General features: G+C 43.0%; 1 protein-coding gene across 9 annotated transcripts in view; it reads right to left on the bottom strand.

The window, feature by feature from the left end:
- The window catches only part of nfic (nuclear factor I/C), a 491,683-nt gene that overhangs the window by 146,198 nt on the left and 329,225 nt on the right, over positions 1-16,260 (bottom strand). For all 9 annotated transcript variants that reach the window (XM_051934998.1, XM_051934995.1, XM_051935001.1 and 6 more), the window contains 2 exons: positions 9,956-10,079; positions 5,850-5,974 (listed from right to left, as the gene is read on the bottom strand). In XM_051934998.1, coding sequence (XP_051790958.1) covers positions 5,850-5,974; positions 9,956-10,079 — 249 coding nt within the window. The remainder of the gene's footprint in view (positions 1-5,849; positions 5,975-9,955; positions 10,080-16,260) is intronic.

Raw genomic sequence — 16,260 nt, 5'->3', positions numbered from 1 at the left:
AGAAGGCTGGCGTCCTTCAACATCTGCAATACGATGCTGCAGATGTTCTATCAGACGGTTGTGGCGAGCGCCCTCTTCTACATGGTGGTGTGCTGGGGAGGCAGCATAAAGAAGAAGGAAACCTCACGCCTGGACAAACTGGTGAGGAAGTCAGGCTCTATTGTAGGCACAGATCTGGACAGTTTCACTTCAGCGACAGACTGCTGTCACCGTCCTGCTCCACTGACAGACTGAGGAGATCGTTCCTCCCCCACACTATGCGACTCTTCAATTCCACTGGGGGGGGGGTAAACGTTAACATTATACAAAGTTATTGTGTCTGTTATACCTGCATTGTTATCACTCTTTAATTTAATATTGTTATTATCAGTATGCTGCTGCTGGAGTATGGGAATTTCCCCTTGGGATTAATAAAGTATCTATGTTGGTTTCAACTCCTAGCGACCACATTGACAGATTTTCTCCAAGATGATCTTCCCTTCATTTGTTCTTTTAAGTCTCTCAATGGTGCACTCATGGCCTCTATAACTGAATCCATCTTGTTGGTGGTTGTCCTCTTCTTTTGTTTCCTTCTGCCTTTCCACCATTAGAGTATTTTCCAGAGAGCTAGATCTTCGTGCAATGTGTCCAAAGGTAGGCTAGTTTGAGCTGGCATAGGAAAAGAACATAAATCCAGAGGAAACTAATCTGATGGCAATTGTGCAATGAAGCATTGAAACAAAAGGACACCAGATGATCTTATTGCTCCCTTTGAAAAGTTGCACTTCATCTTGTATTACCCAGCAGCGCACATGGCAACTACAGAAGCTGCCCAATTATGCATTACCCCTAGGGCTACTGGGATTTGTAGTCCATTTATGCAGCGCTGCTACAGTGTCATCTGTGGTTTTCTGCAAAACACAGGAAATCATTTCCATTTACTTCTTAATGACAAACCCGCGAACAGGCAGATCCACGCATTGCAAGGGCCGACCTGTACTGAGTGAAGAGTCGGAATAATACATTTGCAAACATTCCTAAAATACGGTTCTTGATTTGTCATTTTGGGTTATTGAGTTTTGTGGATGTGGAGAGAAAATGAAACAAAATGGTAGTAGTATAAAGCAGCAGAAGAATGAAGGGGTCTCAAGACTTTCTGAATGCAGTGTGTGTCAGTATATTCAGAATTTATTAGACTTAGAGCCTTAAAGTTTACACACCACACCAGGCCAATGTGTCTCTCCACTGCCATCATCAGCTAAAAACAAAGGGATGGCTCCAAATTCACCAATCAGACTGCTACTTAAAAAAAAAATAAATAAATAACAGAGCCAAAAAAGGAGGGGAGTGGCATCTGTCGACAAAAGTCTGCCAAGAGAGGAACAGCAAAGGCACCTTTGTTAAAAAGTGACATGAGGTGACTGTCTCAGAGCTGGCACAGAAGAGCAAAGGTCCGGAGATGATGCAACAGCTGGACTTTGTCCGTCTGCCTTCCAGCCTGTCATCAAATGGATTACAACCGAGATATAAAAGTTCTGCTTGTCACATAAAACATTCTCAGAAGACTTGTACATCATGGTGGCCAACATTTCACATCAAAAGATTTTACGCATCTACCAAAATTCAGTTTATTTTCAGTTCATCACTGTCAGAGTTTATGGATAACACGTGGATTTGTGAGATTAATAAAGCTGGTAGCCAGAACTCTGTTTTGATTAATCCTACTTCTTACATTCTTAAATCTACTAAAGTATGACTGGTGCAGGATTCCTTTTAAAATGACTCTAAAGGAGGCAGATTTATGATATAAACTGAACGTGGGAACCACCTTCCTGTCTCTGGCAAGACAAGTGATTCCACCCTGGCATGAAAGGGGGCGCTAACGCTAACAATATCATGTCTTTCGCCAGTAGCCTCGAAGGGCACAATGAAGGAATACGTGCAGCTCTGCACCATGTCCTGATGGCGCTGACACTATAAAAAACCAGGGAGTCGGGCGTCAGACCTTGACTGGTGAAAGAGGAAGACAGAACATTTGAATCCCAAGCCACAAATAAGAACATGCGACAGAATGAAACTAACCAGAGCCTTTTTCATTTTTATGTATTTTTTGGTGATGTTAAACAGGTTGACCCCATTTAGCTCCCCAACGTTTAGCCTGCCTATGTTACAAGATTTACAGTAACGTTATCAGATTTTGAATTGATAGCACTATGATGATGGTAGAGAAGGGCTGCAGTTTTTCTCAGGATTTTTTCCACAAGCTTTCAGGTAATGGGAGCACAAAAACAAGAGTAAGGAGTACATCAGGTGAACTGATTTCTATTTTCTATTGCATAAAATGAAGGTCTGTGATTTAATATGTTCTCCTTTACCCTGGTATTGTGTGCACATAAGAATGTTGCCTGTTTGTCAGACACGCTGGAGAGTAGGGATGAGGGACAATCACGCTCGGGCAGGGTACAGAACAAGCGTGCCTAGGCTGAGTACACCCTAATATAGCCGCCGTTCTACCTCTCACAAATGATCTGACAGGTGATGACCAGCAGGATGTTCGTTCTACCATTTCTTCTCTCATCCAGTGCTAAGCACATCAATGTTAAAAACCCACAGATAGCTCTGTTTTACCTTCTCCCAAAATCAACTAATCGGCAATCCTGAAACCCCTTATCGTTTCAGCATGCAACTGTCCAACCATTCACATTTCCAGCTTTCTTCAACAGTCCTATGAGCCCGCTGGTTGAACATCTCCCTTCATATATAAAAGATGCTAACCATGCTCTCCAGTTGTTTGACAGCTTTAGGTTTCACTGTGCTGACCGTGTTATCTTTACCATGGACATCACCTCTCTGCATACACTCATTTCTCATGATGAAGATCTCATTGTCCTCAGCCAGGCATTTGCAGACACCCAGCCCAGGATCGTCCCAAGAACATCTTCATCAGACTGGCAGAATCGTTTTTTACTCTCAATGCCCTCTCCTTTGATAAATCCACCAGCACCTCCCATATTTCGCACCTCAGAAGTACACCAATCAGAGTTTGCTGCTCATCTTCTACACACAACTGTCCCTTTTTCACAAATTTATTATTATTATTTTGAAAACAGGTTCTCCCTTTAAGGAACAGCCATTCATTTTGTGTTGATTAAAAGTTAAGGTTACTTCCACACTGAAAAGGAAAGAAGGGAGAAGACACAACATTTGGGCTCTAAAGCCTTCATCAGGCATGCAACTGAAAAAGGAAAAAGAAGGCGGGAAAGGAAGGGACAAACCCAGAGAAGATGAAAAGAGAAGGTGTGAAAAAGCTGCCATGAGAGAAGATGAAGAGAGAAATTAAAAAGTCAGTCGGTCATTAAGACCTCCAGAAATGTGTGGACCCCCAGACTGAGAATCAGCTGAGCTGTTGTGGTGTAAAACCCACCGCCACTGGGCTCTGAAGCAGCATCTGCAGGGAGCTAAGATATGCAGCCGGTTACCATTCCGCTTTTGTGGAAATATGAACAATAGGTTATTGCATTCTTCTATAGCCATAGTCATTTTTCATTTTATAATGATTTATTTGTGTTCAAAGATGCAGTTACTCTAGCCAGTTACAGTTTTAGCCTCACAATACTTTTGTTTACGGTCTTTTAATTGTTCATTTTTATTTGTTCATATTACACTAATAGATTTTGTTTAAAATGATACAGACTACTGTAGTTAATCCTGCGTAATAAATAAATATACATGTTTCTGATTTAAGGCAATTCTTTGTTTTAATACCATAGGTTATTTCCCATAAGCAACATAGCTTATCATCATATGCAAACAGCGTTATTAACTGACCTTTAATTTCATTCTAACTGGTCCATCTACAGAAAGATGGGTGGAACTCTGGAGCAGGAACATAAAATGATAATTTCTGATAACTGATCAAAATGAAAAGGTAATTGTTTCTAATCCTTGTTCAATATCACCCACAGCACACTCTGTGCAAGACAGACATGCTCTATTTGTCTGCCAGGTCATTACTGCACTAAGAATAAGACCAGAGACAACTGATCGACTGAGTGTTGGCCTTTCCTTGCCCACCTCCTAAATGCAGGTCGGGTTCTGGTCGTCATCATCATTCCCCCTGAAGACAAATAAAGTTCTGTCTATCTTGGTGTTGGCAGGACTTCACAACTCACACACTCCACTTCATTTCCCTTCACCAGCTGCGACATGTGCCAGTTTCTGAGCCCTGCTATTGTCTTACTAAACCCATGCTTCTCCTGAACCTTATTACATCAAATCCACCATGCAGGGCTCTACCAGGGGTGCTTCACATGTCTCCTAATATTGGATAATAAATTAGACTGGACTGCCAATACTGATGCACTGTGTAAGAGAGGACAGAGCCGACTATACTTCCTTAGAAGGCGGGCGTCCTTCAACATCTGCAATAAGATGCTGCAGATGTTCTATCAGACGGTTGTGGTGAGTGCCCTCTTCTACACAGTGGTGTGCTGGGGAGGAAGCATAAAGAAGAGGGACGCCTCACACCTGGACAAACTGGTGAGGAAGGCAGGCTCTATTGTTGGCATGGAGCTGGACAGTCTGACATCCGTGGCAGAGAGACGGGCGCTGAGCAGACTCCTGTCAATCATGGAGAATCCACTGCATCCACTGAACAGGATCATCTCCAGACAGAGGAGCAGCTTCAGTGACGGACTGCTGTCACCGTCCTGCTCCACTGACAGACTGGGGAGATCGTTCCTCCACCACAGTATGCGACTCTTGAGTTCCACTCGGGGGGGTAAACGTTAACATTATTCAAAGTTATTGTCTGTTATACCTGCATTGTTATCACTCTTTAATTTAATATTGTTCTTTATCAGTATGTTGCTCCTAGAGTATGTAAATTTCCCCTTGGGATTAATAAAGTATCTATCTATCTATCTATCTATCTATCTATCTATCTATCTATCTATCTATCTATCTATCTATCTATCTATCTATCTATCTATCTATCTATCTATCTATCTATCTATCTATCTATCTATCTATCTATCTATCTATCTATCTATCTATCTATCTATCTATCGAGACCACTTCTGTGAGACTGCAAATCTGTGGCACTGTCTGCTCCTCAGTATGTGACTTCAAGTCCATTCTATTCACCGCCTGCAGCCTGACACTAGGGTGCCTTGAATGGGACTGCTACAGTCATATGATTCTATGCATAGCCCCCTTCAGCACTTTTAATATAATTTATTGTCATTTTATTGTCCTTTTTGTCAACTTTAAAACTCTTTCTTCTTCTTTCACTTTTGCTAGAAGTAACTTTTTGACCTTTATGTCACAATTTTCATATGATAACCAATAACTTAGGGGCAACATGGTGGCAAAGGGGTACCTTGCTGCCTTGGAGTAAAAACACCAGGGTTTGCTCCCCAGGTTCTCCCCGTGTCTGCATGGGTTTCCACCTCTTGTCCAAAGACATGCAGATTAGGTGAATCGGTGACAACCTAGAGTGTGTCTGGTGTGTGTGTGTGTGTGTGTGTTTGCCCTGTGATGGACTGGTAACCTGTCCAACGTTTGGTCCTTCCTTGCACTCTATGCCAGCTGGGATAGGGTCCAGCACCCCTCACGACCCTGGTCTGGATTAAGTGGGCTATAAAATGACATGACATGACCACTATCTTAGTATTTGCATAGCACCCTTGCATTTGTCATCACATGCTTTAAAAATGCCAGTAGCTTTGGACAAAAGTGATTGCTAAATAAAGAGGTGAAATGTAAGTAAGTAGATGTGCTCACATTTATTCACAGATAAACAGAATGTTTTTTCCTCGCATTCATATTTGTTGCTCACCCGTTATACAAAAATCTTCTTGACCACCTACCTCCCTCTATGTCCTCTGGCCAGTTCCTGCTGCTGCTGGCCGGGGAATTTGGAGACGTGTAAAATTCTCCACTTGGACTCGTGTCGATGTCCTCTTCCATGGATCCAGACTTATGCCGTTTACTCCTGTGGAAAATGACGGACAGACTACAATGAGAATGTAGAAAATATGAGAAAGCAGCACTTGAACATGTTAAAGGGTACAGTGGCTAACACCCTAGACTCTACACTGCCTGCTCAATCCACCATACAGACTTCTCATGAGGCCCTGGAAGAGGAAGTTTACCAGAAAACTGGAGAAATACAGGGAACAATGATGGTGGAGTCCACTAACAATGAAAGTCATTATATAGCATCAAATGGTGTCTCTGATTGGTCTTGTGACCAAGCTGTCGCGTTAGCAGTTTGTTCAGTGCTTCTCTGTTTCTTAAAATGCTTTTTGTTGCGACCTAGTCTTTCCCTTCTTAGTGTCATTGAGGCCCATTCCATGTTAAATACCTGGGCGACTGTCACAACTTACTGGTCCAGTTGTGCTGATGATATTGTGTTGTGTTGCATCAGAAACGATTCAGTGGAGAGGAAGTTTGAAGAAAGGAGAAGGGCTCTGGAAGATGGAGGGTTGAAGACAAATAGGAAGAAGAAGAAGACAGAATACATGAAGTTTAATGATGATCAGGATTTAGGGAGAGCTATTAAAAAATGAGTGGGCATATTTAAATATCTAGGATCGGTGCTAGACCAAGATGGAGAATTAGATGCAGAGATAAAAGACAAAGTGTAGTGTGGATGGAACAATTTGAAGATGGTTATCAGGAGTATTGTGTGATTGGAGAATGAAGGTGAGGGTTAAAGCTGTGGTTTTTAAAACAGTGATAAGACCAACAAAGATGTGTGGAGATGAGATGTGGGCAGTAAAGGGAGTGCAGGAGAAGTTGGATGTGGCAGAAATGAGAATGTGGAGATGGATATGTTGGGTTACCAAGGAAGGACAGAATAAGAAATGCAAAAGTAGGAGAGCCATTTAAAAAAGTACAGCAGCGTAGTCTGAGGTGGTATGGACATGTGATGAGGAGAGACATTGAATATGAGGGCAGAAGAGTGATGGGAATGGAAGGAAAAAATGAAGGAGGCCAAAGCAGAGGTGGATGGATAAAGTAAAATCTGAAGAAAAATGGCTTCACACAGAAGTGGGAAAGAAGAAGCATTTGAAATTGGTGGAGCGTTATTTGGTTCTCCAGGTTATGAACTTTGCTAGCTTATGATTCTGAATCTTCATCTTCATGTTTGCAGTTTCTTCATTACAGATTGCATGCTCACTAACAGTAAGAGGTGAGTATATTGAGGAGGTAAATGTGACAAGAACTCTCTACACACGTGCCCTTTTACAGAATCAAACCTGTCCTGTAGTTTGCCTCTGAACTGCTTCTATTAGCAGCTCCTCCTGTGTGAAAGTCTGCTTGTAAGTTGAAGCAGGAGCACTGAATGGTAGTCATTTCAATAATAACGATAACTCACTGAAACATACAAACTTATCTCTTGCTTTGAGGAGCTACTCTGGTCTCAACTGAGTCGATGGGGATGTCCAACTACACATTATGTAAATGAAGATCGCCCCTGAAAATGGCTGAAAACATTGTTTATTGTGACAGGACATTTAGTTGTTCCTCACTATAAGAAACATGAGCTTCACATTGCTGGAGTGGCCTACTTTGCTTTTTCAGAATGATGAACAGCATCACTTGTTTTCCTGAGATTGTTACCAAAGTCTTTTCTTCTTGGCATGGTCATCTTACCACACACCAGTTCCAGACTGAACTTTCACATGTTTTTTCTTTTATATCTGGTTGGTAGGAAATTAGCCAATCAAGAACATAAGAAATCTGATAAATGAGAAGAGACCTTTCGGTCCATTTGTTGTTCGTTTGCTTAGCTGATAGCTAAGCTGTCCCAATAGCTCATCCAGATCCTTCTTAAAGGTTTTCCAGGTTTTTGCTTCAACTCCACGTCTCGGTAGCTTGCTCCAGACTCCGATAACCCTTTGCATAAGGAAGTGTTTGCTGATATCAGTACTATATGCACTCCACCTTCATTTCCACTTGTGTCCTTGAGTATGAGATCCACACCTAAGTTAAAAGAATTCTGCTGGATCTATTTTATCAACACCTTTAAGGAGTTTGAAGACCTGGATGAGGTGCCCATGCAGTCTCCTCTGCTCGAGACTAAACAGGTTTATTTCTAGGAGTCTGTCACAGTACAACATATCTTGAAGTCCTTGGATGACCCTGGTTGTTCTCCTCTGCACAACATCAAGTGCTCCTATGTTTTTCTTTGAGTGTGATGGCCAGAACTGCCCTCAGTACTCCTGATGTGGTCTCACTAATGCGTTGTATAGTCTGAGCAGATTGTTCCTCGATTTCTATTCAACAGTTTTTACAATATAACCTAACATTCATTTGATGAGCCCCGAATACCTTCTTAAATTCTGTAAAGATTCCTTCTCCAAGTATCAGACCCAACTCCAAGATCATCAGTTCAATTCCTTGAGTGTGCAACTCACCTAACGCGACTGTGCTCTCAATCTGTACAAAAATGCGTGTAAACAACCACATCATAATAGCCAAACAGCAGTAATAATAATAATAATAATAACTCTCCTCTTTTAAGTCAGTGGATAACTGATTTTATATACTACAGTGGTACCTCGGTATACGTCTGCTTTGGAATAAGTCCAACTTGGTATACGTCCTGTTTGGACGCGAAAAGTTTTGCTTGGTATACAACCTTTGTTTGGAATACAACTCGCATGCTAGAACACCACGTGTGGTATAGCGGGTCCGTGGCGTCAAAAAAAGGGCCAGGTTTTAACCCGTATAGCCGGGTCGTTTTCCGTGGGCGCGATTGCACAACCGCGGGGAAGTTAATGAGGTAGTTGGAGCGAGTCGCACCTGCACAGTTGGGCTGTGATTGGGAAGAGTGAGACTGCATTTTTAACCTCGGATTTTATCGGATTTATTTATTGTTGTTTTTATCCCCATAAGAACACTTGTTTTTATGGATATTTATTAAATAATTATTTATTGAAACCAGATGCACTGCACTTTTTGTTTGGACACTGATTTTTGTTTGAAATAAAAGCACTTGGCATTCTTGCACTATCCCCTGGCTTCATTTGAGAATTGTCCTCATTTGTCAGGTCATCTCGGTGACATTGCCGACACTGTCGGGTTCAGGACTCCCTGCAAGGACGTATGGGAGCGTGGAGTGGACCTGCATCGTCACACCGTGTGCTACCCAATGTTGCCCACGAGCGTTATTACATCAGTTGCTAGCATTCAGTGAACAACCCGTGCTATAACTCTATGTGAACTTTCACGTGATTTTGTGTTTTTTTGCGTAAATTTGAATTGATTGTTGAAAAGTATGAAGGTGGCATGTGTATTCGGGACATGGCTGCTGCATACCATATGCCAAGAACGACAGTATCTACGATTCTGAAAAACAAGGACGTTATTAAAAAGTAAAGTGAGGTTAAATTTTAATTTATTTCATCTAATTGCTTTTGTATTTATGTATTTTAGTATTAAGCAGTGTTTAAATTATTTTATACAACCCCATCAATGTATAATATGCCAATAACGATAGGATTTTTTTTCATGGGAACGAATTAATCATTTCCCTTTTATTTCTTATGGGAAAAATTCGTTTGGTATACGTCCTGTTTGGTATAAGTCAAAGGATCTGGAACGGATTAAGGACGTATACCGAGTTAGCACTGTATTTGAAATTGGAAAAAGTCAAATTCTCACTTAGTGGATCTGTGCAAAACCTTGTTAAAACTTGGCAGGATGTAATTAATAACATTTTAGAATACACCTTTAAATTGAGGAAGCGGATTCTCTTCCCTTTTTTATCTTATTTTATTTTTTATTTCTCCTACTATTAAAGTTTTACTCTGTTGGCCTAGCTCTATTTCTCCTGGGTGGGGGATGATTTGACTTGAACTTAGCTCTGTCAAATTTGACTTGCCTGTATGGAATGTGATTTGCTTTTAAGAAATTCAATAAAATGCTAAAAAAAAATAAAATAATAATACTAAAGTGTACTCACCCACTGGACGAGGTGCTGGGCAGGGTTCTTCTCATTCCCGCACCAGAAGGGTTCAAGTCATAGGCCAGGTGACCCTGGAGTTCCCCCAAAGAGAAACTGGGCCCTGTCCCAGTGACAACAGGAGCTGCAGGCAGACAAGAAGGCAAATTTAAAATAATGTATGGAAAGGGTGGGGTGTTGTCTAAGTCATGATCTAAAGAGAAGTGAACAAGAAGAAACCCTTGTGGTCGCGTCACCTAAGTGATCCTTGTGCAGCGGTGACGTCAAAGCCTCACCCCAGGCCTTTCTAAGCTGTACAGAATTTCTCAGCATTTGGTTCTTCATCTAAGGTAACTGGTAAAGGAGTCTCTCAGTGAGGGAGGCACAGTAGACGGGGTCACTGCCTCAGTGGTCCCGAGTCTGAATACTGTGGCCAGGCTTTGCCTGTGAGGAGTTTGCATGTTCTACTTGTGTCTGAATCTCTTTCTCTTCAGGTATTCTTCCTTCTCACATCCAAAAGACAAGAGTGTCAGGTGAACTGACTGCGCAGTACATTTAAGTGTATACGCCATGAGCTGGACTGGTATCACATCAGTGATTCGTCCTTGCCTTATGTTTGATGCAGCGGGTTTCCGTCCCCTAAGAGCAGACACACACTAGGTGACTTTCTCAAGTGTGATGACATCAGGAGTTCAGGTGCCCTCTCACAATGACCCATTTGTACTCACGACCGACTAGAGGTAGGCATCCAGTGTGCAATTTTATGGACTCCTCAAAAGCTGGAGGTCACTTCAACAATCTCAGATGACTTTTCGTCGACACTTTGGGTTACCCCCACAATTTGACATTTTAATGAATTACGTGATACCGTATTTTGACGTATTTCTGTTTTTAAAATGGGCTAAAAATTCTTCATAACTAGTCTCGTGACTATTGCGCTTCATTGATTTCAACAAATTGTCAGAAGTACAAACTCACAACATTATTAGAAATGTATAGCTGTTGGCCAATGACCATCAATATTTCTTCTTTGAAGACCCAATCATGATACCCTCAGAGGAAATATCACATGGTGGATGGGCCTCTTGCCACAGACTGAGGTGTCTATCCTCCCACAACTGTTTACAAAAGAATAAACATGGAGTCGTTTCCTGATTGATTAACCGCACTTCAAATGTAGAATCAGCTCCCAGATGAACTTAGGCCAACGACCCCCGAAATGTTTTGACATGTTAGAAAGCCATAAGGAGTCTGTAAGCTGCGTGGATCAAGTCGGAAAATATCCCATAACTAGCGAGTGACGACTTTATGGTGTTCAAGGACTTTCTTGTGATTTTAAGCTATGTTGTAAAATGTAACTGGGACGTAAATCGTATGTAGGATATGTGTGCCCTAAGATTCTGAACTGGATGGAAAGGTGTAAATAAATTTCTAAATCAAATACCTGGGAAACGCACAACACAGGATTTAATAAAACTTGTTGTTTTTTTTATGCTATCTTGTGCAAACATTGACTTTGCTTTATTTTTGCAGTGAATTTCATATTTACTTTCAGAACACATAACAGCTTGTCAAATAAGACCAACACCATCCATCCATCCATCCATCCTCTTCCGGTTATCCGAGGTCGGGTCGCGGGGGCAGCAGCTTGAGCGAAGATGCCCAGACTTCCCTCTCCCCGGCCACTTCTTCTAGCTCTTCTGGGAGAATCCCGAGGCATTCCCAGGCCAGCCGGGAGACATAGTCCCTCCAGCGTGTCCTGGGTCTTCCCCGGGGCCTCCTACCTGTTAGACGTGCCCAGAACACCTCACCAGGGAGGCGTCCAGGAGGCATCCTGATCAGATGCCCGAGCCACCTCATCTGACTCCTCTCAATGCGGAGGAGCAGCGGCTCTACTCTGAACTTCTCACCCTATCTTTAAGGGAGAGCCCAGACACCCTGCGGAGGAAACTCATTTCAGCCGCTTGTATTCATGATCTCGTTCTTTTGGTCACTACCCATAGCTCATGAGCATAGGTGAGGGTAGGAACATAAATCGACTGGTAAATTGAGAGCTTTGCCTTACGGCTCAGCTCCTTTTTCACTGTGACAGACCGATGCAGAGCCCGCATCACTACGGACGCCACACTGATCCACCTGTCGATCTTACGCTCCATTCTTCCCTCACTCGTGAACAAGACCCCGAGATACTTGAACTCCTCCACTTGGGGCAGGATCTCGCTCCCAATCCTGAGAGGGCACACCACCCTTTTCCGGCTGAGGACCATGGTCTCGGATTTGGAGGTGCTGATTCCCATCCCAGCCGCTTCACACTCGGCTGCGAACTGATCCAGAAAGAGCTGAAGATCACAGCCTGATGAAGCAAACAGGACATCATCATCTGCAAAAAGCAGTGACCCAATCCTCAGTCCACCAAACCGGACCCTCTCAATGCCCTGGCTGCGCCTAGAAATTCTGTCCATAAAAGACCAACACCATCACATCCAAAAGTGCCATTTAAAGAATGCTGATCACATTCCACAGTCACAGAATACATCAGTGCCGAGCCTGGCACAGACTTGGAAAAGTGAACATGAAGAGAAAAGACAGAAGTGCTGTGGGGTCCTCCACTCCTCCAACCCACTGGGCTCGCAGCACAGGGTCTGGGGGGATTTCAACAGAATGTGCTGCTGGAAATATCCAACCGGTTATTTCATCATGAATAACTGAGACTGGGAGGGCATTTTTTTCAGCTCGGCGTACAACAAGATAAGTCCCTCATACAAACAGGAAGAAGCCTCTGGTCTGGAGTCTGCTTACAAAGCAGCGGAAATCCACAGAGAAAACACACAGCACAGGGTCGCACCAAATAAGGACACTGGCTTGTCATGGCTGCTCTGCAACTATTGACCTGTGCTTTTATCTGACAAGCGGATCCTGTTTGAGTTTTATCAGTGCTGGCTCGTTACTCCTCTTCTTTATAAATACAACATGATATGAACACTGTATACATGTACTGTCATGTCATGTCATGTCATCTTCTAATCCGCTTTATCCAGACCAGGGTCGCAGGAGTTGGGGGGGTGCACTAGAGCCTATCCAATCTAGTATAAGGCACAAGGCAGGAACAAACTCTGGACAGACATGGTGCCAGTCAATCACAGGGTGAACACACACACACACGGGCCAGGTTAGTGTCACCAATTCACATAACCTGCATGTCACTGGACGGCAGGAGGAAACCCATGCAGATGTGGGGAGAACATGCAAACTCCACAAAGAAATGCAAACTGGTCTCCTTACTGCAAGGCAGCGGCACTACTGCTGTGCCACCCATGTTTATGTACAGTTTATATTCTATGCAGTGCATATAAAATATATATTTGTGCACAGAAAGGGATGCATACATACATACATGCTGATTCAATTAAAGGGAAAACACACTTTCTCACAGTTGGCACTTTGACAGTACAGGATCAGCTGTGTGCAGCTGCCACCTGGCACCCCACCTTGCATATCTCACGCTAGCAGAAACCTCTAAAGCTCAGAGACTTACTGCATTTTTGGTTCACTATCCAGCTGAGGGCACAGAGTGCATTATGTCTGATAAAGACGCCTGTGAATTCTTTTAATTTCCAGGAAGAGATGACTGGAGTCAAACGAGTCAAGAAGTTTATCCTGATTGTAATCTGACTTTTAAAGACTCCAACACTGTTCTTTCAAGTTCAAGAGCAAAGTGTGTTTAAAAGTATTTTTCTGTGTATTCTTTGTGCAACTCTGGACCCGAAACAAGACAAGCCGTACCAGAAGCAAAATGTCCAGCTATCTCCTAACCCGTGGAGAGGGCCCTTATCCCTAACTGGGCTAGAGATATGCTACAGAAAGTGTCCCTACTGATAACATTTCTGGTAGAACTTGTCGAATTTGGGTGGGGAGGTACTGTGCCGAATAGAAAAGGATCTGGTGGACTACACCCTATGTCTTGATCAGTAGTTAGGAGACACCCCTGCCATCTACTGTATATATATATATATATATATATATATATATATATATATATATATATATATATATATATATATGGCAGCACGGTGGCGCAGTGGGTAGCGCTGCTGCCTCGCAGTTGGGAAATCTGGGGACCTGGGTTCGATTCCTGGGTCCTCCCTGCGTGGAGTTTGCATGTTCTCCCCGTGTCTGCGTGGGTTTCCTCCGGGCGCTCCGGTTTCCTCCCACATTCCAAAGACATGCAGGTTAGGTGGATTGGCGATTCTAAAATTGGCCCTAGTGTGTGCTTGGTGTGTGTTTGTGTGTGTCCTGCGGTGGGTTGGCACCCTGCCCAGGATTGTTTCCTGCCTTGTGCCCTGTGTTGGCTGGGATTGGCTCCAGCAGACCCCTGTGACCCTGTGTTCAGATTCAGCGGGTTGGAAAATGGATGGATATATATATATATATAAATATATATATAAATATATATATATATATATATATATATATATATAAATATATATATATATATATATATATATATATATATTGTGGCAGGCGGCCAGGGTCCATGCCCAGCGGGACGCCCCTGCACACTATATTCAGGGGGAGCATCCCTGGACAGTGCAATACCTCCCCCTGGACGCTAGATGGCCGCCCCCCCTGGGTTGGAGCAGTACCTCGGTTTTCCACAGGCCTCCATGGGAATTGGAGTTGGGTGCAGCCCTGTTGGGTCCCGCAGGCACCGCCAGGGGGTGCTGTGTTTGGGACTCCTGAGTCCGTGTGGGCAGCCTGTCCATCACACCTGGAAGTGCAGCCAGAACTCGGTGAGCAAGCACCTGGAGCACTTCCGGATGGACTATAAAAGAAGCCAGCAACCACCACTCAGCGGCCAGAGTCGGATGGAGGAGGACAAGGTTGCCTGGGAGGATTGGTGGTGCCAGAGAGGTGTGCTTGTACTTGGGATTGTGTTGTGTCTGTGGGTACGGGAAAGACGTAACCCACAGACGAAGAAAAATAAACAGTTTATTTATTATACACGTGTCTCCCATGTGTCGGATCGGGCGCTATATAGCGTCTTCTTACAATAAAGACAAGCAGCCTGCTATTCCATCCTCCACCGCCACAGAACGTGCACAAAGTTCTCCCAGCTCATGCCTTGATTATCTGGGAGTGAAGTGCTGGAGTTTTAGAGTGGAAATAATAGATTGTTATTTGGAACACATGCATTTCATGTTTGTTCCGTTTCTACAATAATCTGTGTAAACACATTGTTAAAACAGAAACGTTTTGGGACGTGTATAAATTTATGGTACTTGTAAAAGTTAGCTTTTTTCAGTTTTATTCTCTCAATCACGATCACGATTCCTCTGCATGTCCTGGAGATACAAAAGAAACAGCACCATACAGCAACATGTGGGGACTGGCAAGATCGGGGTGGGGGAACACCACGCTGTCACGGATTATAACCACAAGATGTTATGCGAATGAATATGAATAATATAAATAATGTTGCATCCGTGCCAACAACAACAACAACATTTATTTCTATAGCACATTTTCATACAAATAATGTAGACAAAAAAGACAAAGTAAGAATTAAAATAAGACAACACTAATTAACATAGAATAAGAGTACGGTCCGATGGCCAGGGGGGACAGAAAAAACAAAAAAACTCCAGACGGCTGGAGGAAAAAAAAAAAAAATCTGCAGGGGTTCCAGACCATGAGACCACCCAGTCCCCTCTGGGCAGACAATGCTTTCCGAAATGTAGTATACAGGTCATAAAATGAGTTATTCCAAATATCATATATACAGTATCTATGTCTGTTTTTTTTGTCAGTGCGGCTTTGACATCATGGACCATGAGGTGCATACTAATTCAGTGTGAGCAGGAACACTCAATAAAACTGAATAAAAATAAAAATCAAATGAGGGTTAGATACAAAGAAGGCCGATTCACCAGCGTTTGTGTGTCAGCTTTAATCCCTCCAGATCAGAGAAGGTCCAGTTCCATTGCCTCAAAACACCACTCACATCTACAGTTATTCCCAGTTTCAGATAAAAACTAACAGCGTCAGATCCCTGGGTGGGGGTGCGGTAGCATGTATCGTGATCGTCACTGAGAGAATAAAAGTGAAGAAAAAAAAAACGGTAACTTTTACAAGTCCTATAAATGTACACCGGCTGCTACAGACGCAAATCAAATGTATGTGTTTATTGTATAACTAGCCATGTGCGCCCAACTACGGTGCACGTGTTAAAGTTGTCTGTGAAGGGCTCCCTGTTTAAACGCGGCTGCCAGTCTTGAACTGGACCCTTCGTCGCACAGCATTATGATTTTTTATAAGGCAAACAAAAT

Source organism: Erpetoichthys calabaricus, chromosome 12, assembly GCF_900747795.2.
Source record: "Erpetoichthys calabaricus chromosome 12, fErpCal1.3, whole genome shotgun sequence".
Classification (NCBI taxonomy): domain Eukaryota; kingdom Metazoa; phylum Chordata; class Cladistia; order Polypteriformes; family Polypteridae; genus Erpetoichthys; species Erpetoichthys calabaricus.
This window is presented reverse-complemented; position numbering and strand designations above follow the sequence as displayed.